The sequence below is a fragment of the Aedes albopictus genome, chromosome 1 (genome assembly GCF_035046485.1).
Source record: "Aedes albopictus strain Foshan chromosome 1, AalbF5, whole genome shotgun sequence".
Classification (NCBI taxonomy): domain Eukaryota; kingdom Metazoa; phylum Arthropoda; class Insecta; order Diptera; family Culicidae; genus Aedes; species Aedes albopictus.
The window spans coordinates 279,528,192-279,555,160 of record NC_085136.1 but is presented as its reverse complement, the minus strand read 5'-3'; the positions used below and the strand labels follow the sequence as shown (position 1 = coordinate 279,555,160).

At 39.7% G+C, this 26,969-nt stretch overlaps 1 protein-coding gene across 1 annotated transcript; it reads right to left on the bottom strand.

Annotated features, from left to right (window-relative positions):
• Positions 1–825: 825 nt before the first annotated feature.
• LOC109397138 (synaptic vesicle glycoprotein 2B) lies at positions 826–18,337 on the bottom strand. Its single transcript, XM_029860440.2, has 6 exons — positions 18,179–18,337; positions 4,079–4,138; positions 3,853–4,014; positions 3,524–3,686; positions 2,281–3,267; positions 826–1,236 (listed from the first exon to the last, which is right to left on the bottom strand). The coding sequence occupies exons 1-6, from the start codon at positions 18,204–18,206 to the stop codon at positions 1,017–1,019; spliced, it is 1,620 nt and encodes a 539-aa protein (XP_029716300.1). The 5' UTR covers positions 18,207–18,337; the 3' UTR covers positions 826–1,016.
• Positions 18,338–26,969: the final 8,632 nt, after the last annotated feature.

Sequence of the window (26,969 nt, the reverse complement as noted above, 5' to 3'; positions counted from 1 at the left end):
ACGGCAACACACGTGAGCTGGGAACTGCTTTCGTCGTTATAGGCAATATGCAGAATCACGTAATGTGTAGGGCTCCAGCATAATCTACGTACACATCACACAATTGGGAAGTACACATGGTGTCAAAAAACGCATTTTACATGCAGCTCGAACGCAAATACAATCGCTGCCCATGCCACGACATCAAGATCATACAACGGGATAGCTGAACCACAGGCAAGCAGACATCTTCTTCCCTTCTTCTTTATGACTCTACTCCCACAGGAATTTGGCTTTGCATCTCTTCAACTTAGCGTTCTTTGAGCACTTTCACATTTATTAATTGAAGGTCTTTCTTTGGCTGCCATTGCATGAATTTGTAGATCGTGAGGCAAGTACAATGATACACTATGCCCAGAGAGTCGAGAAAATTTTCCCGACCGGAACGGGAATCGAACCCCATTCTGTTGGGTACGAGGACCGAGTAGGTAAGATCTGCCGGAAGTAGAATGAAAGAAGCAATCATCATGGGCACAGATGGGCCCCATTCGCGACAAATGAAGAGCTTCGACCATGGTTGTTTCTCCAAGAAGGAATTGGTGGCTCCACGGAGGAAGCAATTCGTTTGGAAAACGAATCATATCATCTATTAGAATTGAAACAGAAAGTACTGATGATGACAAAGTACGCTTGAATGACTGCTGTCCAATTAACAATATCATCACAGGAGAAACCTCAGACAAACAGACGAAACGCTATCAAAATTAAAAAAAAATCTATGAAATCGATGCCCAGTTTCCAATTGGTACAACCCCCTGGCTGCGCAATGACCGAAACAAATGTGCATGTTTTTCAGATTGGCATTCATATTTTTCACACAACCAGTGCTAATAATCTTTATTATGCTTGAATAATCATACAACAATAACGTATTTCAGTTCACTATCAACAACAGGTATATCATATCAGTCTATAAAATCAGTGTTTCAGGTTTTCTTGAATAAGTGAACAACAGCAACGGTGTGGTCGGTCATCATTCACAGCCGTGACGAAACGCTAACCCTCGGTTCCGCCGCCGCCGTTTTGCGCTTGTAAATGTTGGGAATGAAGAACGACAGCACGCCGCATCCAATCAGGGAAACACCTGATATCCAGAACGTCAGCTCGCATTGTGTATCGAGCAGAATGCCCACCATATTGGCTCCGACCACGCTGCCCAGTCGGCCGAACATCAGCGAGATGCAGACTGCCATTGCCCTGTGAGAGCGGGAGAGAGGGGAGAATTTAGCGTGTAGAATTTGATTATTTAGGAAATAGAGTAATCTCGACTGATGTGCTCTCAGTCACATGGTTCATACACAGAGAACAATAAAAACATTATCAAGAAACATAACCGCCCAATGCTAAGAATGCTATGTTTTGCCGAACCATCAATAGCACAAGTTTACAAAATAAAACGAAAGTCGTGAACTTCTGTCAATGACCAAAATTTTTGAAGCACAATTTAGTGCTGATTTCGAAACCGGCATTCAAAAAATTTGAAGTAGAACAGTTTTTGAGTTTTAGCATAGTAACGAGTTTTACAACTTTTCAAAAAGTGTAATTTACTAAAATTCAAATATATTGCGTTATGTTCAACCAATTTTAAATCTTTTTTCATCAATTGAAAGCTGAATACAATACCATTCGATCATCTGAATACAGGTTTTGCGTCAGATTGATGAAATTCAAGTTATTGGCGAGCTTTAGGGACGATCTTCTTAAATTTTGGCCAAATTCTCAAATTTTTTTGAAGAAATGTATTTTTTTCAATAAGAAAAACCCAACTTAAAAATTTTTTCTCGACGTTTAGTTGACATATCATATATAGGCGAGATACAGTAAAAATTTCAGCTCAATCGAAGCATTGATTACGGAGAATCAGATGTTTGAAGTGAGCGACTCTGCTTAAAAATAGAACAAAAATCGATATCCAATCATCAACCTTGTATGGAAAGTCGAAAAAAATTCCGCTCTACTGTAATTTTTTTCCTTCGCGTTTTCGAACTCAGGGCATGATTCTACACCAAAAATGATCATCAGCTTATCGAGTTCAAAAATGCTGTAAACTAGTGTAGGTGGCGCTAGTGAGCAAATGTCAAACAGGAACAAGAATGATGTGAGCGCTGCGAGTGGCCAATGGACCACCTACCAAATATTTGAATCAACCTTTAGAAAGGTGATCGATGAAAAGTGAGTAGAGTGTGACATCTGTTTCTCTGTGTTAAAACTGTCTATTCCTGGTGTAGATGTTTTGCTTACCTTAGATTTGTGGGGAATAAATCCACCGTGACGGCATTCACCACGCTTATACAGTAGCCACATGTCAGCAGCACTAGATACAGCCACATGGCGAGCAGCGGTATGTCAATAAAAATAATCAACACGCCCGATAAACCGCAACAAACGAACACAAAGACCAAAATGGGCAGCTTTCCAACGGCATTTATGATCAATCCAATTACGGCAAAGCCCAGAGCGTACATCAGCTCCAGGATGAAGGAATGCTCGTATGCAATGATGTCCAGCTTCTGGTTGCATTCCGGGATGACTTCCGTTGCGTTGTGACTAAGCCCGGAAATATCGATACGGGTAGCGTAGACAGCGTTGCACAGAGTGGTGCGATTGACACCAGTTTCCTGCAATTCGGCAGCACGGTTCAGGATGTCCGGGAAGAACATGTACATCCCATTGGACGACAGGTAGATGCCGAACTGCAGGACGCAGATGATCGTGGTCTTGTTCAGATAGGGTCTCATGAAGAGCGGGGCCGTCTGGTTCCAGATGAGCTTCATCAAGGCCACGAAGCCTTTCGTATGGCTGGTTTCGTCCCGATGTTTCTTCGTCTGTTGAACATCAGCCTCCTCGAGGATCGAAGCGATTTGCAGAGCAGACTCCTTCCCCCGAGTGTTCAGCTTGTGCATCCATTTGATCGTTTCTATCGACTTCTCGGCATTCCCCTGAATGAAGGTGAATTTGGGACTTTCCGGGACTTTGAGTAAAGCCAGTCCACACAGCAGACTGGGCAGTCCACAAACGGCCAAGAACAGTCTCCACGGACGGTACACGATGTTTACGTAGGGAATGGAAAACTCCCACTCTTGATTTATGACGAGAAAGGCAATGCCGGGAAGCATCAGGCACCCGATTCCGAACACAAACGAAGCACCCATGATAGCTCGCGATCCATCTCGTTTGTTGTGAAACTCGCCCAGATAAGCGTAGATCGTCGCCGACGAGCCAGAAATGCTGTAATGGAAAGGTATGAGAAGATCAATTTGCTATCAGAGTGGCAGACGAACAGACGTAACGCTGTAGATGCTTCCAATGAGGTCCATGTTCAACCGCTATTTTGAATTTTGTTCGCATCTCTTTGGTACCTATTTGTTGTTTATCTATACAACCAGTACACCTTGGTGAGCTCGTTCCATAAAATATTATTTTTATGGAACGAGCTCACCACCAGTTGTGTAGAAAATAGGCATTCATATTACGTAAAACTTACAAAAATCCAGCCAAGAATCGAAACAGAGCGATAACCCAGAAGCGTGTGGTAAAGCTGGAAATAACCGTTGCCGTGAACGTTAGGAACAACGTTGGAACGATTACTTTCTTTCTCCCCCGGGTGTCGGCGAGGAAGCCCCACAAATGGGAACTAGTGATAATCCCTGGAAAGAAACCACCAGAATGGTCATAAACTACCCAGACACAAAGTAACGACCAAACAACGTTTGTTGACCTAGGAATTTAGAAATGATCTTCAATAAACATTGTTAGTAGCAACTAGACGATTTGGAATTTCCTGGCTAATAATAAATTGTAGCTAAAACCTACCTGCAAACGATACTGCACTGAGGACACCTTTTTCTTTTGTGGTGAGTAGCAGGTCGCACTCGGCCACCGGAATTACGTAACTGATTCCCAGCGTTTCCAGCAAAACGGCCGCCAGTATGGTGCCGGAGATGATGATAATAAAGTAGTTGAACTTGCCAAACTCTAGAAATTAAATATTCAGTGTAATTTTTTTGTGTGATTTCTAAAACTTCAGTCAATTACTTACTTGCCATTGAGAGAGCATCGTCAAATGTGACATGACGTGGATAAGTAACAGGTTTGGGTTCTGGAAAGATGAAAAACATAAATGCAGTTAATGGCCAATTTCTCATTTTTTAAATGCATATGAAACCATCAGAGATCGGACTCGAATATTCGGGACTTGAAAAAATCGCCCCGGAATAATATCGACCCATTTTTTCATGTAATTAGCTTATTGTGTTATGACACCAGCATTGGTGTTCTTTTCGTTGTTTCCATCGCAAGTTGCTTCAGCAACTTCCTTCTAAAAATTCTTACAGAATTTTTTTTTGAGATTTCATTCCAAAAATTTCATCTTTCGATTACCCCAAAATGCAATCTTGGATTCCTTCAGCAACTCCTGCTAGGAATTCTGCCTTCTGTGGATTTCTCCAGATTCCTTGTTGATGCATTTCTCCAGGAAGTACTTCAGAAATTCCTTTTGAGAAATTTAGGAGTTCCGTCTGTTAGGAACTAATTCTCATAGGAAAAAGCTGTTTAGTCCGAGATCCAGGAAATTTTCTAATCCACGTAACATTTTAATAACCAATTAGAATTGCAGAAATTGTGAAAATCGTCAGTAAATCTTATACCTTTTATTTTGATATTCTGGTGTTGCTAAGAATCTCTTCTAGTCTATTCGACAAAAAATGTTATTTGAGCAGGAACTCTTGAAGGATTCCCAGAAGAAACTCCTAAAGTAATTTCATCAATCCTGAAGGTGTTCCACAAAGAACTTTTGGATGATTTCTTGAATAACCTACAGGCGAATTCCTAGAAGGAACTTATGTAGGATTTCCACAGGAAACTCAGAGGAATTTTTGGAGTATTCCCATAAATAAGTCTTGGAAGATTTCTATTAGGAACAGCAGGATGGATCCCAGAAGGAACTTCTGGAGAATTTGTAGAAGGAACTCCCAGAGGATTCACAAAACCAAGTCCTGGAGGAGTTCCAGAAGCAACTCTTGAAAACCTTCTAGAACGAACTGGAGGATTTTTTTGGGATACTTCTGTGAAAAATCCTGGAGAAATTCCACAGACGAATATACACTACCCGTCATAAATACTGAATCGCATATTACAACACTCATACTGAATATTGCAGCACCAAAAATGTGAGTTGTCAGGTCTTTGAGGCACAAATCACTTATGACTTCCCTAATCTTTGAACATGCAATTCGTACCCACAACCTAATTGGTTCCATGTTTACTCAATTTTTCCTCCTTATTTTGAGTGATGCAAAACTTTTTGGATAATGCAATACTGAGTATTGCAACGATTCCATACTATTGGCGGATAGTGTAGATAGAATCCAGTCAAATCCCTTGGAAGTATTCAAAATCAAGGATCTAGAAGGAACTCCTGCTAGCTGCACAAACACTAAAAAAGAACTCACGCAGGAATCCTGCGAAGAACACGTCGAGTAATTTTCGGACGAGTCTCTGAAGTATTTCCTGGAAATTATCACAAGAAATTCATTGAAGAATTCCAGAAGGAACTTCTGATTGAATAAAGAATAAAAATTGAAGGTATCCCAGAAATTGTAGGAGAACCCCAGAAGGAATTTTTGGAGAAATACTGGAAAGAATTTCTGCAGAAATTACAGATTATAATCTTGGAAGAATTCCCGTAGGAAATTCTGAAGAATCGGAGGAACTTCTGTAGGAATTTCGAGAGGACGATGAATTGCAAAAGCAACTCTTGGATGAAGTGTAATCAGTTTTGTACCTTTTAATGTCGCCCTCTTTTGCTTATCCTTTGACAGATCGCGTATTTCGACTACCGTAAAACGGGGTATCTTTGATAATGCGGGTAACTTTGATAGTGCGACAGGCATTCAGAGATGGCATATATACACTGATAAACAGCTCTGCGTACACATCTTCAATAAAATGTGCGCAGCTTTGTTTTGCTACGAATGTGAACCGGCAACAACCACACATCGCGCAGCCGTAAAACTTTGCGTGAGAGTGCGAATGTGTAAGTTGCCACACCAGCTGCGTGAGATGTCGCAGAGCTCAAACTTCTTCTGCGTGAGCTTCGCTCATTTCTAGGAATGTGCTACACATCTGCGCTGTCTGAGCTGTAAGTTGTATGCTCTCAACAGTACAGAGTAGCGCAGCGCTGCGGTGTGAGCTGTGTGTTGGACTGTACTTTCTCTTGCTTTCCTGCGCTCACCGTCGTGTGCGACGCGGCAACGATGCCGAGCGCGTGCAGTCGGACCACACAGAAGATTATTCTTTACACGCACTCTTTCTCATCTGACAGGCTGTGTGTATTGTGTATTTTTTTATCCTCTCACTTAGAACTCTGAGGAGCATGCCATCTCTGCAGGCATTGTATTGTTTATCTTATAAATACGATTTCTTCAACTAGTTAAGGAAAAGGCAAACGTAGATCAAAACTATACATATGAAAGTTCATCTTAGACGTATTTTCATTGAATTCCAGTTTATATACAACTTTTTGGACAAAAAAGAAAAAATGTTGATATTTTTGTCATTTGTCAATCTCTTCAAACAATCTGCTATACAACCTCGTTACAACTATTTTTTCAGTAAATGGACTCTTACTCTCGATAGATTCATCATAGTAGATTCCAAATCTAGCCTTGAATCTCTTAACGAAGTGTGTTTTTACGAAATGGAAGCAATTTTGTAAATTGGGCTATAAATTTCCATACATTGATAAACGCCTAAAAGTATGCAATGCCCTTGTAATTTCATGTAGATAAATCTGTGCTGTTCAAAATTTGTTAATAAAACATTAAAAAACTATTTAAAAAAAGAAATCTCACCATGAATATCATGTTATCATATGTTGGTGTACCGTTAACCATATATTATTACAAATATAATGATTTTTGATAGCTTAATTCACTGTGTTTTCCACTCAGTACTCCACAAACTCATTTTTATATGTAGAATTCAGTAAAAAGCAATGTTTTGGTATAAAAATTCTATGTGATATATTACACAAGGCTTCTCTCATTATGTTCATACTCCTAAGATTTCAATCTGTGATTATTTTTTAAGATTTAATGTATTTTTCAGGGCATTATCAAAGTTACCCCAAAATGAAAATCTGATTCTTGCTCATGTGAAAAACTAAAAGTAATTCAAAATATTTCAGATTATCGAATCTTTCAATTGCAATTGATAACTGATACCCCAGTACTTGTTTTAAAAATATAAAAGTCGGGGAAATACTCTTAGATGGAAAAATATTGAGAAAATTCGCTGAAAAACTATCAAAGTTACCCCGTTTTACGGTACCGCTAATCTTCCTCAGCTTCAGTTATCTACTGAGGAAGATTACAAACGGTAGTCGAAATACGCGTATCTGCCAAAGGATAAGCAAAAGAGAGCGGAATTAAAAGGTATAAAACTGACAACACTCATTTGAGAGGGTTCAAAAAGTCGGTACAAGATCTTTGATGAATTTCGAGAGGATTTCTTGGTAGGGGGTCTCCAGTTAGTCTGGTGGTTAAGGCTATGGAGCGCTAATCCGGAGACGGCGGGTTCGATTTCCGGTTCAGTCGAGAATATTTTCTGGACTCCCTGGGCATAGTGTTTCATTGTATTTGCCTCACAATATACAAATTCATGCAAATGGCAGGCAAAGGAACCCCATTAATTAATACCTAACTGTGGAAATGCTGAAAAAAACACTAAGTTGATGCGAGGTTGGCCTAGTCCTAGTGGAGACGTAGAGCCATAATGAAGAAGATGAAGTCTTGGTTGAAACCCAGAGTGATTTTTTTTTTATGAATTCCGATTCCAGGCGGAATTTCTGAAGAAACTCCATAAGGAATTTAAAAAAGGACAACTGCGTTAAGCTGAGAAGCAACTCCTGAAGATATCCCCCAGGGGTCAGAAATTATCTCCTCGAAAAATTCTCATCGAATTCTAAGAGATATTCAAGCGGAATGTTATGACATAGCATGGAGGAATCTCAGAAGGCTCTTCTTGGAGTGACCTAAAAGAAGTTCTGCAGAAGTTCCAAGTGATTGCATGAAAGTATTTCTTGACATTTCCTAAAAGCATTCCAGAAGAAATTTCTATGGAAATCGGAGAACGAATACCTGCAGCTGGAGAAATCTCAGAAGATGCCCATGAAGGAATGCTTTCGGAAGAAAGGCAACTTATCCTTTGTTATTGTTAAGATAAGTATCGAAATTGCGTTCCGCAAGATCACTGTTTGATCACGTTATTGCACATTTTGGTTGCCTTGCCACGCCTAGAATTGTGAACGAAATCATTTTGTATTCATATATGCAACACTCAGCATACTTGTAGGTCCGTGTCAAAATTTGAGCTCAATGCATCAAAGCCAACCATAGTTATATTGTCGGGTATCCACCAAAACGAATGTCGCACACGAGGTCGCACAACTGAGTCGCGACGCGACCCGACTCGCGACGTTTTCTGAATCATTTGGGAAGTAGTGCGCATCTATCTCCTTGTCATTAGTAACATAGCGCACTAGACGCGGCACTAGGTGCGGCACTTGTGGACCAAGGAAATGGCAATTTTTGATTGAATGTCTGTCTTGATTCCAACCGGATAGACAATTAGCGTTACAGCTTCTCAAAGTTGGCAATTTTGAGCAATCATAAGCTACAGAGTTGAAAAATGTTGAATTCATTGTCCCAGGTAAAAAATGTTTCACGATAGCATCAATATTTTTATCGTGAAACGTTTCATTGGAAAATTCCTAAAAATCCACGTGTTTCGTCGGTAGTCTATCCGCGTTAAGAATTTTACCATTGGTGATGGCGCTATGCCATCAGGTAATTGTAAAGACTGAACTGTTGAATATAGCAATCGAAGATGATAAGGTTTGTGTATCACAGCAAATACTGGACTGAAGTGTCAACTTAGGTGTAAGAAAAATTAGCTTCATTACTGTTTCTATCGCTAACCAATAAAAAAACATAGTTGAGAACCACTGCCTGTCAATAAGTTTTTGGTGTTGACGTTAACATGAGAAAGATGGAACACGAAAAACGCTGGATCTTTGATGTCTGGTTTAGACGGTGCAAGTGACTTGATTCCAGTCAGTTAAAAATGCCCAATTGAATGCGAAGTGAACGTGTAAACATTACCATTCATCTCACTTGAGCAACTCACTTGACTTGAACAAAAGTTAAACGTGTTGAACTTTTTCGTTCAAGTCAAACGAAATCATCTGAGGGCCTGTTCATAAACTACGTAGACTCTTAGGGGGGAACGGGGGGGGGGGGGGGGGGGGGTCTGGCCAAAGTCTACGCTCCATACAAATTTCGAAACTTTTGTATGAACAAAAGTCTACGAGGGGTGAGGGGGGTCTGTGATGGCCGAAAAAAGTCTACGTAGTTTATGGACAGCGCCTGACTTGTCTCGCCTGAACCCATGTCAGTTGAATTCAAGTCATTTATCAAGCGAGATGAATTCAATTCAGTTTGCTTACGCACCGCACTAATTGAACACTTGCTTCAACTGAGATGCATTCAAAACCATTCAGAAGGACACTCATGTCATTTTCTCAGTCTAATTACATCATTTCATTGGATTGAACATCTTTGAGAAGTTTGCAAGTGAAATGCTCGTTTCAATTGAACAGTCTAAACCAGGCATGACGGTCAGTGGACGGGATTATCACGTGACGGAACTTCTTGAGGAAAAATGCCTTCAAAGGAATGTATCAAGGAAGAAGATTATTTCGCTGATGGAGACACTACTGAAGTGAAAGCAAAAAAGAAGCGCTAACTCGAGCAACGCGGGAATGACGATCGCAAGCGTAAAAACTTAATTATCCATCGTATCGCTGATAGCCATTTGGAGCTCGTCATGGGAAGAGAAACCGCCAAGGAATGCTGGAAAAGTCTTCTGAACATCTTTATTTTTTTTTTTATCTGTATTAACGAGATTGTTAGCCCTAGGCTAGTTCATCTCGGGACCCACGCTTTACTTCCCTTCCGAAGAAAGAACTCACATTTTTGCGAGTTTGTCGGGAGGGGGATTCGATCCCAGGTCCTCGGCGTGATAGTCAAGTGTTCTAACCATCACACCAGGTCCGCTCCACAACATCTTTCATTGACGAGGATTGGCAAATCGACGCTTTTACCGTAGAAGACTTGGAATGATGAAGCTGAACAGTGGAGCAAGCATTCAAAACCATCTTCAGGAATTCGGCAAGCTTCTTCGGAGATTGAATACGACAGGATCGAACATAGAAGAGGACGATTAGATAACGCAGCTGTTGCTAATTCTACCGAAATCCAATGACGGACTATGCACCATATTCACCATGAACCGTTCTGGAAACTATGTCGTTAGGTCGTTAGAGAAGATTTCGTGAAGAATCGATTGCTGGAAGAAGAAACGAAGCGGAAAGTTAACCTTCCAGGACGCGCGCCATCGAGCAGCTAAAACTGCACCGCGCTCGCTCTGTATACGACGAGCGAGGTTTTTGGTAGTGTTGTACTTTTTACAACGGCGCGCGCGCTGAAGGGTTAAGAATCAAGATTGCGAAAAACGAAGGACCTGAATTAGCGTTAGTCGGTAAGAAATTCAATTTCAAGTGTTACAATTGCACCAAGATTGGACACAAAGGTTCGGATTGTAAGGTCAAGCCTGAAATCGCAAAGACCAACAAAGGAAGAGCAACTTATGCTCTCATTTAATGAAAAAAAAAATCCTGTGTAAAAACAACAAAAATTATTATCGTTCCCCGGCTAATCATTTAATTTTTTGATTTCAGAAATGAATATTTTTTGGTTTAATAATCAAAATTGTTGTCAAAAGTCAGCTGTCAACATCCACAAAGAAAATTTTTGTTGAATTTACAATTTTTTTAATGTTTTGGCAAAACAACAATGATTCCAAGCGGGAATCGAACACACACTTCTGAAATGCTGATGAATTATCGCGCGTTGTTCATTATAGCCACAACTGCCTTTGAAAATTTATCATTAAATGTGAATCATTTTCTACGTTATGGACGCTTGACGCTTTCCGATATTGCCAAAACATGATCATAAATTATTGGTTAGCGTGATTTTCCTCTATGGTTGGAGCTGCCAACAACGCTCAAAATTTGGTAGAGCACCTTTAACGGTGCGCTTCTATAGTCCGTTTGGCAGCCCTCCATCATTGTAGCAAACTTTACCGATCGCTGCTGGATGCGCTCGCAAAATAGTTGCGCTATGGGTGGGTGACCAAATATAGTAGCGGGACAGTTGCGCTGCTAAAAATTATATGGGAATATGACAGCCCTCCCGATACGAATCAAGGTGACTAAGGATGTGAACCATTTCGCTTATTCGTTTAACTTTTAGTTAAAATTTGACACTTCGATAGTTATTTTGCGTCCGGTTAAAATTAACCGTACTCCCGACCAGGGTTAGCTTTGACAGTTCGATAGTTATTTTTTGTTCGCAATGATTTGGCTGCGTACTGTATTTTGTTCCAAATAACTACTCGTCTGTCACATTTCAAATGGGCCGCCCTCGTAGTTATTTTTTAACCATCAGATGAAAAATAACCACCAAAGTGTCAAATTTTAACTAAAAGTTAAACGAATAAGCGAAATGGTTCACACCCTAATTTGATTGCTACCGGTGTGGAAAAGGGTGGTTAAGTCAAAATAATAGCGCTGCGCGGGTTGCTCGAATAGTAGCCGCCGTTAATGTTGCTCTTACAAAGTGGCAATTTATAGGAACGAACGCCGAAGTTGACGGTAGGATGCTACATCGGTCGTCAAGGATGTGTGCAGTATGTGCCATGACTTGAATTTGTTTTCGATAAGTCGCATAGAGGAAAACGGAATCTCCATTACTTTCGCAGGAGGAACAGTGAGTCTGAATGGAAGAATGGTTGCCACTGGAAGAAAATACGGGAGATTGGCTAAGCTAAACGTGGAACTGAACTTGAAATTCAAGCGTGAAGCCGAGGCGCATGTTGCCAACAATGCTGTTTTCAATCTTGTAGCATAGTCGTTACGGACATCTCGGAGAAGCGAACTTGAAGAAACTGTGGCGGAATGAAACGGTCCAAACAAATTCAGAGCTACCTGAGTCAGTGGGAACTAGCATCTGGGAAGTGAATCAAAAGTCTAAAGATGAAGTATATGAATTTTTCAAGCAATTTTTGCAAAGTCAACATCATACTTTGGACGGAAGATAGCACGAATTCGTTGTGATAATGGAGGAGAACATTGAAGCAAAATGTTCACTGTCAGAAGGAATCTCTATTGAAATAGCAGTCCCCTACACTCCGGAATTAAGTGGCGTAGATAAACACATGAACAGGATTCTGGTGGACAAGGCTCATTCGATGATTTTTGATGGTGGTCTACCAAAGAGCCTGTGGGGATGCGGCTGTATTGGCTGCTGCTTATTTGAGTAACCGTAGTCCGACTAGTGCTTGGGAAGTTGTGAAGACACCCTACGAACATAGACAATCTGCGAGTGTTTGGATCAATTGTCAACACGCATGTACCGAAACAGCGACGAGAAAAGTTGGACTCAAAAGTCAGAGAAAAATACCATGGTTGGGTATGCTATACGTGGATACAGAATCTGGGATCCTTGGTAGAAGAAGTTATTTATTTTTCCTGACGCTATATTTGGTGAAAGAAAGAAAAGCCCAAAGTAAATAATTCTTGGGTGAACTTAGTGACGAACTGGATAAAGAGCAAGAGCTAATTGTAATCGAGCCGGAGAACTGTCTGGAAGTGCAACCAAAAAACGTGAATGCTGAACATTATGAAGCGGATGATGGATCTGTTCCAACACCAGTCAATGAAGGTGAAGTTCTTGACGTTGAGGAAGGTCCAAACAGGAAATGTCATCCACCGATGAAACGTTCAGTGAGCATCTCAGTGCAGAAGCAAGCGATAAAAGTGTCGACCTGGTTTAACGATTGTCATTTGACGCACAATGCAGAATCAACGTTTGCGTACGCTCTCAGTGCTGAAACATTTGTAAACGAGATCCCCAATAACATCTATGAGCTGAAGAAAAGTAGCGACTGGAGATTCTGGAAAGAAGTTATTGAATAAAAGAATTATCGTCATTGAAGACAAATGGTCTTTTGAAGTAAACCCTAAAAATGAAAACATAGTTGACAGTGAACGGCTATTTCTTTTTTTTCTTGATAGAGATGGAAATATTAAACGCTTACAAGGTCCGCTTAGTAGCAAAAGAATATTCACGTCGATTGCAAGAATATCTACGATCAGAAATCTGTTGGCTCTGGCGAATCCAAAGCGATGTAAGGTTGATCAAATGAATGTTAAGACATCACGGAGAAAAAAAAATAAAGTAAAGTAAATCATATTGCGGTCCCAAACAAGCATATTTGTGCACAGACTTTTATATAATCCTATTTCGAGATTGTATTGCGCATAATAGAATAGGTCGAAGAATAATGGAAGCTTGAATTAAGCAGAATTGATGATCTCTTTAGAACAAGAAGTATGGTTGATTCAATCATAATATGCTTACATCAACAATATTTATGATTGATGATTTGACAGTTCACTTATTGTCATGGTAGATTCAAGCATGTTTATGTTTAACTTGACCCTTAACTTGAGGCTTGAACTAATGATTGATTTAAGGTGCTTCAAGCATACATAGAAAATCGCTGTTGTTTCATTCAAAAAATGATGAAAATCTTCAAATTTTTGCATAAACGCTTCCAAAATAGTAGTATGTGTGTGCAATATGTTCTAAGAAGTCTATTTAATGAAAGCTTACGCTCACTTCAACAACAGGTAGCAGGAAAATAGGAAAATCTTGTTGAAAGAATGACTTCGTCAGAAAGGCCCTTTCACCGTTGCAAAGACCACTTTTCTCACTTTTTCTTATCGAAATATGCTCCTCAGAGGATGAAGCAAGCCATTTCTTGAGATGAAAGTAAATTTTCTTCTAGTTGTGCTTGGATCCGATAGGTATTTGAAAACAAATTGGGGCAAAACTTGAATTCATTTTGGGAATGAAAAATTAAAATTCGATGTAAACGATTAACTTTAACTTTATCTCACCATCTCACTTACCGTTTCTACAATGCAGGCGTTTCCTAATTCACATAATAAAATATACATATTGCACTAAAATTCCATATTAGAGAAACGTTTACACAATTAGCACAACCTTGGAGAACATCGTTGTCGATACTTTCAATTGATGCCGCCATGATAAATCCTTGTGGCTGAGTAGATAGCATCCAAAGTAATGGCATATATGCTTGGTTTAATTGTATTATGGTTGGTATTCAAAATTGTTGATTCAAACAAAACTTATGCTTACTATAATCATCAAATCGTTGTGAAACAACCATTTGAAATAATTATGCCAAGAATATCATCAATGCTTGGGCGAACTATCAAAAATGTTATATCAATCAGACGATATTTCTGTTCGTGGATGTAATACCTTATGGGACAAATTTCCCTAATGGAGAGAACGTGCCTCTGCACTACGGGGCGGCTCCATACAAACAGGTGGCCAAAAATATTCTTGCGTCAACTTTATAATGTCTTGCTCGTATTCCTAGGGTTTATGCCTTAAATATTTGAATGACAAAACATGAATTCTTCTAAAAATTTCAACTTAAAAGTTTCAACCGCATGCATTTACAAGTGAATTGTATACTTTTAGACATTTATCTGTGTATAAGTATTTCTAATCCAATTTACAAAGTAGATTCCAAGTCGTAAAAACAAACGCTTCGCTAAGAGATCCAAGGCTAGATATCTACAGGGGATAGACAAAATGATCAGGAGAGGCAAAATTTCAACTTTTTAAAAAATGATCAACCTAGCTGTAACTTTTTGAAAAGTTACTGTAATTTGATCAATTAGGTGTGTGTGTATCAATGGTCCAAATTTGGGAAAATCGGGCTATTCTACATTATGCTAGAAATTCATAATTATCCGATAGCCTACTCTGAACTGTTATATCTCCCGAGATATCTCCGGATTGAATGAACCAAACGCAATGAAATTTTGAGCGTTCTTGACTTATACAATTAGCTGTTAAAAACTTTTGACATAACCTAAAATTGTTAACATGGAAGAAAATTGTAGCGTTTAGATTATTTTTCTGATATAACACCAAATTATTGAAAATTTCAACATGGCTGCAAAGTTCAAGATAGATAGTAATTATAGTTTATTTGAATTCCATCTAATTGATTTCAATATGAATATGTTTTGAAAGCAAATAACAAAATAACCGGCAATAAATTGAAAAAGTTTCCATTACTTATTGAAATTAGATCACTTTACTAAAAAAATCATAAAATAAATTAAATCGCTGTAACTTTTTTTTCTTAATAATAATTTCAAGTTTAGTCAAACATTTTGTGAAGCTCATTATGAGTCATAAACGCTCAAAATCTCATTGAATCCGGAGGTAGGTATAATAGCTTAAAGTTGGCTATCGGGTAATAATGACTTTCTCTATAATATTTCTAACATCATGTAGAATAGCCCGATCTTTCCCCAATTTGGACCATTGATACACGCCTAGTTGATCAACAGTAAAATTTTTAGATTTTTTGATGCATCCCGATCATATTGTCTATCCCCTGTAGATTCTACTATGATTGATCTACCGGGAAAGCAGCCATGAACTAGATGACTGATTTGCATTTTTTTAATTGTTTGTATTTCAAATTTTGAGGTACTGACTTACCTTACTTACCGGTCAGGCTAAGGCCGGGGTGGCCTCTGCTGTACATAGGAGCCGCCTCCATTCCACTCGGTCCATGGATGTTTGTCTCCAGTTCCGCACTCTGCGTAGGGTCCGCAGATCGTCCTCCACTTGGTCGACCCACCTAGCTCGCTGCGCTCCACGTCTTCTTGTACCGGTCGGATGACTCTCGAGAACCATTTTAGTCGGGTTGCTATCCGACATCCTGATGACGTGACCCGCCCACCGTAGCCTCCCGATTTTCGCGGTATGGACGATGGTTGGTTCTCCCAGCAGCTGATGCAGCTCGTGGTTCATTCGCCTTCTCCAAGTCCCGTCTTCCATCTGCACTCCGCCGTAGATGGTACGCAACACCTTCCGTTCGAAAACTCCAAGGGCGCGTTGGTCCTCTGCACGTAGGGTCCATGTTTCGTGCCCATAGAGGACGACCGGTCTAATCAACGTTTTGTAGATGGTTAACTTCGTGTTACGGCGAACTTTATTCGATCGTAGAGTTCTGCGGAGTCCAAAGTAGGCACGATTTCCTGCCACAATGCGCCTCTGAATTTCTCTGCTGGTGTCGTTGTCGTCGGTCACCAGTGAGCCCAAGTACACGAATTCTTCAACCGCCTCGATTTCATCACCGTCGATATGAATTCGGGGTGGCGGGCGCGGTGATTCCTCCCTGGAGCCCTTCGCCATCATGTACTTTGTCTTCGACACATTAATGACTAATCCGATTCGCCTGGCTTCACTCTTTAGTCGGATGTACGTTTCCGCCATCGTCTCAAATTTACGAGCAATAATATCAATATCGTCGGCGAAACCAAGCAGCTGAACGGACTTGGTGAAAATCGTCCCACTCGTGTTTATCCCCGCTCTTCTTATTACACCCTCCAAAGCAATGTTGAACAGCAAGCACGAAAGACCATCACCTTGCCGTAGCCCTCTGCGAGATTCGAAGGGACTCGAGAGTGTCCCTGATACTCGAACTACGCACATCACTCGATCCATCGTCGCCTTGATCAACCGTATCAGTTTATCCGGGAATCCGTATTCGTGCATAATCTGCCATAGCTGTTCTCGATCGATTGTATCATACGCCGATTTGAAATCGATGAACAAGTGATGTGTGGGCACGTTGTATTCGCGGCATTTCTGCAACAGCTGGCGGATGGCGAACATCTGGTCCGTTGTAGCGCGTTCACCCATAAATCCAGCCTGATATTGTCCCACGAACTCTCTTGCAATCGGTGATAGACGGCGGCATAAAATTTGAGAGAGTATTTTGTAGGCAGCGCTCAGTAGTGTGATCGCGCGGTAGTTCCCGCAATCCAACTTGTCGCCCTTTTTGTAGATAGGACACACGATACCTTCCATCCATTCCTCCGGTAATACTTCCTCCTCCCAAATCTTGGTAATGACCCAGTGTAGTGCTCTCACCAGTGCTTCTCCACCGTATTTTAGAAGCTCGCTTGGTAGTTGATCTGCTCCAGCGGCTTTGTTGTTTTTCAACCGGCCAAGCTCCTCCTCAATCTCTTGAAGGTCAGGGGCCGGAAGTCTTTCGTCCTGTGCACGTACTCCTAGATCTGTTACCACGCCACCTTCGGTACTTGCAACGTCGCCATTGAGGTGCTCATCGTAATGCTGCCGCCACCTCTCGACCACCTCACGCTCGCTCGTGAGAATATTCCCGTGATTATCTCGGCACATGTCGGCTTGTGGAACAAAGCCTCTGCGCGAGCGGTTCAGCTTCTCGTAGAACTTTTGTGTTTCCTTAGCGCGGTACAGCTCTTCCATCGCTTCGCGATCTCGTTTGAGGTACTGAACGGTTCACTTTTTATAAATAAAATAAATCTATAGTTGACTTAACAATACTTTGTTTAAACTTTTGACACCATAAAAAAACAACGTTTTCGTTCAATAAGGGTTTTTGCCTCGAATAGATTTTTTGATCCCTGCAAGGTATGTAACGCCTTAATTCAACCGAAACTATAGCAAACTAAGGGCCCACATAGCCGAAGCGGTAAAACACGTGAGTGTTCAGTAAGACCATGCTGAGAGTGACGGGTTCAATTCATGATTGATCCATCAACTTTTTGTAATGGAAACTTCCTTGTCTTCCTTGGGCATAAGTATGGAAGCACTCGGTTGATAACTGTGGAAGTGCTAATATGTACATTACTGCTGAGAAGCATGCTTAGTCACAGTTCGGTCGCTACGTCAAGAACAAGAATATATCAAACGAAAGTATCAAGTGAATGGTTTAACAGGACTTGTTATAGATTTGTTATCCATCTTTGCTCGCCAATCGAAACGTTTGTACGATCACAATAAAATCAAACTTATATTTTTCACGAATATCCTTACACGATCACTTCTCTCAATCACTGATCACTCACCAGGTATGGTTTCGATGGAGTTCTCCATTTCTGTCTTGTATCGATCGCTATCGATCCCAAATGTTCCAATCTAATAACTAAATGCAGACACACCTCTCACCCGTCAGAAAATACACTTCAATGAGTGTCCAATCAGCCGTCTGCAACCCTTTTATTAAAGTGCGATCTTGTTGCAGTCGGGATCGCTCTGGCGTCGTCGTCGTCGTCGTAAATCAACAGATGACGAGTAGCTATCGTACCTGAAATTAAGATTATAAAAAACCGCCGACGCTATGCAAACGGAGAGATGGACAGACCGCGCCTTATCAACAGAACGATCTCGGTCGGCAAAGCAAAGAGAAATGTATATCTGCAGATATACCTAGCTAGGTGGTAGACCAGGAACAACAGCCATATTCCCTTATCAACAGAACTGTTCTTCGTCGGCGGCTACCGGCCACTCTCCGCGTGGACAGTAAGCAGTATGCCTGTTTTCGTGGGATGCATCTCACGCTTTATGATACCCCACGCGGAGTAAGATTTTTGTCGGTGACGACCCACTGAACTAGCTACCCTGTCCAAGGAGATGACGCATGGAAATGGGCTTAGAAGTCCTTGACACCAGACTGTGAGGGATTTGTTTTGACGGAATTCTTCGTAGACGAGGTTGTGAAATCTGTTTTCGAATCAATGATCTTACATGGCCCGTTATCTCTAGTTAGGGACCCTCATGGTTGGGAACCTCAAGGTCTACTCACTCATTATTTTCGATCAAACTAACGCCCAGTTCTACCGTACTTGGGAATCACTGGGTTTTTCACCACTATCGATGGTTCTCCTCCATAAATGTTGCTAAAAGCACTTTCTCCACCTTCTTAATTCCCACACATCACATCCTATTCTCCAGTAATTCGTATAGTGGTTTGGGAACCCCTGGTATTTCTTTAGTTTGCGAGTTTTTTTAAATGTACATTACAGAACTTTTTACATTTTTCTTTATATTATATAATAAAGTTACTATCAGTATTCTAATGCTCAAAGAATTTTCAGTGATTCGATTCGTAATAAACAGAAAACTCGAAATTATTTAGATTTTCCTCATCTTCTCGGATGAAATGGCGTTTTGGGGTCATCACCATCACAGTGCTGCTCTCCTTCTTTTAGGAGGCGCGAGCTGGCCTTGAAATAAATCGGAAAACATCATATTTTTCAGTCGTTAGCCTGGATACCGTGCCAAGATAACCTCGTTTGTTGTGACGGAGCGGGCCGTGCTGTTGAAATAACTTTCTTTTTTTTTTTCTTTGCTGACTTATGTCACAGTGAAATTTTCGTAATTATGGTACACACAGTTGGGCACAGGCGGTACATATCTATATTTTTGGAAATGATCAGGGCGTTGAAGTAGGATAACAGTTGAAGTAGGACGGATTTCTTACTCAAACCAGAAAGACAAAAGATGGCCGAAACACCGTGATTGACCGTCAGGACGATTGGCAGTCTTTCGATAATCTTTCTCATTCATTCATTCAAATTAACCTAAGAAATTCGTAAGGTCCGACTTATGAAGCAAAATTTAAACAATTTATAGCGATTATTATGAATATTATAAGCATATTTACCAGCACGACATTCTCAAGCGATGAAAATCATGTGAAATCAATGTGAGCTCATTGACTTTGTGGTACTGAATCTGCGTTGTTATTCGACTAGCCTTCCAATGAACGCTCTGGTAGCACATGGTCTGCCAAATGCACATCAAGCAATCTAGTAGGCGCGCAAACTGTCGTCGCGTCACTACTTCGCGAACGTCAACGTGTAAACACAAGTTACTTCCTGGGGGCACCCGCTTGTCCACAATAATTCCAAGCTCCACAGTGACCTCGATTCTTATGGATCAATTTCAGTTTGTATTATTTTACGATCTTTGTACTCTATATAGCTCCTCTATCTAGAATCTTCTATAATGACTGCGTAAAAAAAAGAAATCAGCGAATTTTCCATTACGAAAAGTTCCTGCACCGACCGGGAATCGAAACCGTCACCCTCAGCATGGTCATGCAGAATACCCATCCTAAGAAACAGCACTTGCTGAATAACAGCTTCTTAAGCTAAAGTTTGCTTAAGAGTAGATTCTTCTACTCTTGCACAACAAAAATGTTTATTGGCCGCGTCTTTACAGCTGTGGCTATCGCTATATACTTACTACATGGCGACCGTGAAGTGTACGCAGCAGCAGGAATTAATCTTTGATTCGAGACGTGCTTGCTGTCATAACTTACTGTTGCTTATTACGAAGAAAGCTTTGAGCAGCTTGCGTTCGTTGCCCAAAGTATGGTAGATGATACATTTAGGTGCCGTTTATAACTCACGTATACTTTTGTCTGTGCTTTAACCCTTTGGAGCTGGAGGGGTCATGTACAGGGTTGGTAACCATCTGTTTCGTCACCGACCAACGACGAAAAAATAAAAAAAGTTCGTCAGCAAATAAATCTCCGTCACTTTCATCATCATCAGCGACCGACAAATAAACCACGACGAGGATGAACCGAAAATAAAACGGGGAGCTATAGTTTTCGTCATTCTCTTTTGTCTCCTTTTGCAACGAAGAAAAACGAACATGCATTCGTCACATGGCATCCGACTGCAGACGAAAGGTGAACCAGTCAAGCTTTTATTGACGAATCAGCTTCGGTCCTTCAGAGCTGTTCAATTAGCTCTGTTGGTATGCTTGTCGTGCTGTCAAGCCGAAGGTTTTTGGTTCGATTCCGAATGAAGGCGTGTTCCATTTTTGCATTTTTTTTTCTGATCGGCCATTCCCGTGAGGGTGATTATTCGTTCGTTCGAACAGGGCGATGCAAGCAGCTCAACGAAAATGCCAATAAAGAGAAACGGCAAAACTTTTTCGTCACGACCAGCAAACTGACTGACGATGTTTGAAGAAAAATATTCAAGAGCTGCTGACTCAGTGACGCTGACTTTTTATTACCCGTTGTCGTCAGTGATTATGCTTCAGCTCCGATGACTATTAACAACCCTGGTCATGTATGACAACTGTACTGTACCTAAACATTATTTCATAAAACCTTTCTGGAAAACCGACGTTTTCCATAAGATCAGCAAGTTACATTTCTCAAAAGTCAACCGACGTTTCCCGTAAGGCAAAAAGCCAATAAATTTCCTGTGTACATGAAACACTTGAGTTTACAGTTTCTCTTCATATTTCTTCCGCCACATGTTTTCAAAGCAGACCCAAAACGATTCCGTGTCGTGGGTCAAATTTCAAACCTTTTCAAACATGCACTGATGTTTGACAACATGCGCTACAAGAAATTAAACACCATCGTTCAACAACGCGTGTGGCAATTGTTGAACGATGATGACATACTTTTCGAGGCATGCGTTAAGCACCATGCTGTATTTGGAAACGCCCATTCTTGGCAATAGTCTTTTTGTTTAAATGAATTTGTCCAGGCTCCACCCTCAGGCAAATTTTGTAAGTTAGCTGATAAGTTTCTTTGAGCAATAAAATCATTCTCAATCTGATCGTCTTAGTGTTATGATTCATTGAAGAAGTACCAAAGGTATGATACAACCACATAGAAACAGCTGTATAAGTTCACACATGCAATAAAACATAATACTGTCTTCGGCATAGTTGCAGGGTGTCCATCCATCCGGGAAATACGGCAAAACCGGGAAAAAGCCGGGAATTCGAAACCAACGGGGAAAATACGGGAAAAACACGGGAAATTGTAGAAGGCACCGGGAAAAATCTTTATGGTGACTATCTGTACTTCATAAGTGTCAAGCAAGTCTTGAATAGAATGATAGAAACATTAACAGAGTTGCCGGTTGAATATGTTTTTTAGAAAGGCAGCCTCTCAGGAATTTTAGATTGGATCTTGATCAATTCATGTAAAAGAATTAAGAATATACTTCTTAGGCGAAATTTTCAGATTTCTGCAATATTTCACGATGAACTTTTTGAGTCTTGTTAGGAAAATCGGAATTCCTGGGGAACTCAGTAAACCTGCAGAAGTTACTTACGGCGAAGAGATTTTCACGTTTGAAAAAAAAGTGTCAGTTTCTGGAGGGATTCTGGTGACATTCTTAGTGGAACTCTTCATATATTTCTGCCAGATCCCTTAAATTTTATCCCTTTGGCAAAAGTCAAGGAGAAAATTATTGAAAAACAGTGATATTGTGCCTATCCGCTTCCGTACAGAATTTTGGAGGAGCTTTAGGTAAAATTCAAATAAAATTCGGAAGAGTAAGTACAACACTGTAGAAGTAATAAGTTTTTTTTAAATCATAATTTATGAAATCAGGAAATCTATAAGATTCGTATCAAGTTATAGACCAAATTAAAACTGTATATAAAAAAATACACTGAGGAGCGTCCTACTACAACAATAATTTGCGTTCGTACATACTCGGGAAGTTAGTCCATACCCGGGAAAAATCCGGGAATCGGAAAACTGAATTTGAATGGACACCCGCAAATTGAGTCCTTTATTAATATTTGTATTTGAGACTTTTCTGACAACCTAGAACATTCTGAACACCATGGAGTTTGGAAAAACGAAATAATTGCCATATCAGTTGCTCTAAAAGCTGGATATGAGTTACACTCATATGTATTAATTTAATTTTCGTCAAGAATATCAAAAGGTGTTTTATATTATGGGATGTTCTAGATGTTTCAAACTGTCCTGTAGAAAATTTCTTCAAATCTGCAAGAATAATCTTATGTGTTTTCGCCATCAATAATATCATTTCATAATCTACTGTGATCCGTGAATCTCCTAAAATCTACAATGTGGTTTATAGACACTATATGGATATTCCAGGTCAGCCAAACCACCTTGGAGTTCAGAACTTCAGGTCTACACTGATAACAGTAGTTGTTACAACTGTAGACTAGAGTGCACCAATCTATACATCGATCTAGAGAAGAAATCGGAAAAAACGGATGAGAAACAAACACAAAATCTAAATTGAGAGTGGATGAAGTTGTTATTGAAAGTTATTGAAAAAATTGAATTTGTATTGAGTAAACTAATAAAATAGTAAAATTTGGAGGTTATTTACATGCAGTAATAAGTGATTGATCTTATTTATTGCTCCAATTTAAAGGTGAAATGTTAAAATAAATGAATACAGATGAATTTTCTAGCTTAGGTGAACTACACGCGACAAATTGATCTTCTGTAGTATCGAGTACTCCAAAAGCGTTTGTAATCTAGTTTAAACATTAACTTAAGTAAATATTCTTAATTACAAAAGTTGTATGAATTCGTTAAGGATGCTATCAATAACTACAGGCTAGTGTTAAACCGTTTTGGGCACTGAATCGAATACGTTTAGCAAAATTGTTTCAAGAGGCTAGCAGCGAAACTAAATTTGTAAGTTTGCACAAATAATTATGTAAACACATCTAATGATTACATTAGCGCTCTTTATAGAATGCTACAAGAAATCAGTGTTGTTTCTGCAAAAAAAATTCGAATACTGAGCAAAGTTGCATAACCGACCGCGGTTACTGGACCAATCCACAGAGAACAGACATCCAGGCTAGAACAAATTTCATTCGGAAATTTGTGTAAGGATTTGAATCTTTACTTGAGTAAGGTTGCAAACCAATACACGATGACAACACTAACGCCACCAAACACCATATTGCCACAGTCAGTGGTGAATTGAAACATTTCAAGTGGTGAATAAAATTAGTATGGGAAATTAGCCGATTGCAGCGCCACGCTATTGCCACTTGTGTTGCCGATTTCAAATGGCCGTTAAATTTCTTACACAGTTTCGGAACTGGACTTGGATGTCTGTTCTCTGTGACCAATCTGAAGTCAACTTGATATTATTATAAACCTTTGTGACATTCAGGGTCATCCAAACTGTCCTACAATGAAGTCCTTCGTATCTACAAGTATAACTTTATGTATTTTCGCTATAAATAATAGGATTGCAGAGTATTGCGTTTTTCCTTGCTATGCATGCATCGCTTCTGTAAGGAGTGAGAATCGCAGCATAATCGATCGCGTTCGTTATGGTCTCGCGCGAGAACGTAAACAATAGATGTGCGGGTGTTTAGTGTTTTTAGTATTGTGTTGTTCCATGTTGTCAATGCATATACAGGGGATAGACAAAATGATCGGGACAGGCAAAAGATTTACTTTTTCAAAAAATGGTAAAAGAGCTGTAACTTTTTGAAAACTGCATCGAAAAATCTTAAATTTTTACCGGATGTTGACTAATTAGTTGTGTATCAATGGTCAAAATTTGGGAAAGATCGGGCTATTCTTCATGAAGTTAGAAAGGTTCTAGAAAAAGTCATAATTATCCGATAGCCATCTTTGAACTGTTATATCTCCGGATTCAATGAACCAAAAGCAATGAAATTTTGAGCGTTTATGACTCATATAATGAGCAGGTATTTCTTCGTAATTAGCATTAGTAATCCATTACAGCAAACATAATCGTTAATTTACCTCGAATCAAAGATTAATCCTGCTTCTGCGTGCACCTCACGGTCGCCATGTAGTGGCACAGCTGTAAAGGCGTTTATATTATGTATCACCATACTGAGGGTGACGGCTCCGATTTCCGGTCGGTCTTGGAACTTTTCTTAATGGAAATGTTGTTGACATCTTCTATCAAACAATCATTCTAGAGAAACTACATAGGCTTATGAAAAGGGGACGAGGATCGCAGTATAATACAAACTGAAATCGATGCATGAACGTTGAGAACACTGAGCTTATGTTTAACTCACATAACAATCAACGCCAGAGAATATGGTAAATATGCATAATAACCAATCCTATATCTATTATGTGTTATAGGAGGCTTTCTGAAATTCATTCTAATCGTTATGATTTGAGCATGAGCATGACGTTACAACGTTGCACGCTACTCATTCCCATTTTACACATATTTTTCTGATGAAAACTAACTGTTCAACAGATCATACTTATTGGAAATTTTACAAGGAATCTGAATATGCAATAATATTTCAGGGTTTACTGTAGAATTTATAAGTCAGGAAAATCTGACCGAAAAGGCGCCAAAACGTTGTAACGTCACGGTAGAATGTTTGAATTCTCTAGTTATCACTTATATATGAAATCTAAAATATTAGCGAAGCTTACATACATAGCGAAAAACTATACTTGGGTATACGACCCAGGAATGATTTTTTAGTGTCTTCTTAGAAGCTTCACTATTGATTATCCCTACTAACCAAATATCGAACTATTATCATTATCTCCAAATTAAACTATCTTAAATTAAATCTATCTTAAATTAAAATATCATTATTCAGTCCTAACGTCGAATCAATCATTCATGTTTTTCCTTGAGTATGCTTCTTTACCCGCTGAAACGGAAATGACGATCTTCATTTTAAGATTTCTTATTACAACGTCTTAAACTTTTCGACGATTGAATGTTTTGAATGAAAAAATATCAATGATTATTTTATGTAGGGATGGCATTCCGCGCTGAAAATGTGCACAGAGCAGCTCATTGTCATATTTAAACCGCGCACACTTGCACTCACACTGAGGAGCGTGCCATCCCTGCTTTTATGACAAAATTTTTCTGTTTTTTAGCGTTTTCATACTTAAATTTCTCACGCACCGATTAATTTTATCTAAGTTTCAAATCTTTGATAAGATTGCGGTTTTCTATTGAAGGTAATTTACGGTCGACGAACTTCTTTGAAATGAAGCTCCATCAGTATCAGAATTCCATCAGTATTTTAACTAGCTTGATATTTAACAGGTTTATAACTAACAAAACAACTATTCTGAATATGTCGTCTAGATTCAACGATTTCTTTTTGTTTTTTCGTATCGGGATTTAATTGAAAGACTTCCTTTACTTAGGCTCCTGCTTTTCTACTAACAGAAGTTTTAAGTTTAATTTTTACATTTTCATTACTAGCTGCCACAATGTTGCCAAAATATATTTTCAATAATACTACGTTGATACTACTCACCTCAAGACTCGCCTACGTTTCACGTTTCTAAAATGCTCAATGTATGAGTTGCTATGGGAACAGTGAACTTCTCCGTTCGTTGATTTTATTAGAACATCTGTGTTTGGTAAAGTTAGACTTGAATTAGGAACCGAAAAAAAGTGACTGTAGATAGGTGCTACAACCAGTAGGTACACAATGCATCTAGTACATGGCGACCGTGAAATGCATACAGGAATTATTTTTTTATTTGAGGTCGTTTTACGATTCTGTTGGATGTTGCCCTATATCGTCCGTGGTGGTATCTAGGGTCAAGACACTGTGCAAACGAGAGCAACTCTGAGAAATTGTGAGTTACTCTTCTTATCGATGATCGACGAAATTTGTTGAAAGACATCCCCAAAACTGCCATTTTCATTCAGCAACACTTTACAGTTTGACATTGGTGCCAGATCGCACTTTGGTATAAATGGGAGAAAATCTGAGGGATTGTGAGAAATTCTGAGCAACACTTCGAACGCAGATTTTCTCTCGTGATCTCTGTCTTTTCCCTAGAAACGGAGTGTGATTATGCGAGGGGGTAAATACACCCTAAAACGAAACAACACAGGCATGTGTACGACAGGATCAGCCTAAATACATCTCTGTGTGAAATGTACACAGTAACTTTTCTGGCTCTAGCACTGACATGGGAGCAAAGTTCATAACCACGTTTGCACGGTGACCAGGAATCGATTAGTGCAAACAAATTGTAAATTTTGCATTCATGCCAGCCTAGACCCAGAAAAATAAATGTGTTCATTTGACATTGTAACCGTTGTT

What these genes read in the sequence shown, in the direction of transcription:
- LOC109397138 (XM_029860440.2), bottom strand. Translation starts at nt 18,206, where the DNA reads ATGGAGAACTCCATCGAAACCATACCTG. An exon ending in CTCCATCGAAACCATACCTG is followed by an intron (nt 4,139 to 18,178) that starts GTGAGTGATCAG and finishes TCATCTTTCCAG; the next exon opens with AACCCAAACCTGTTACTTAT. An exon ending in CAGTGCAGTATCGTTTGCAG is followed by an intron (nt 3,687 to 3,852) that starts GTAGGTTTTAGC and finishes GTTTCTTTCCAG; the next exon opens with GGATTATCACTAGTTCCCAT.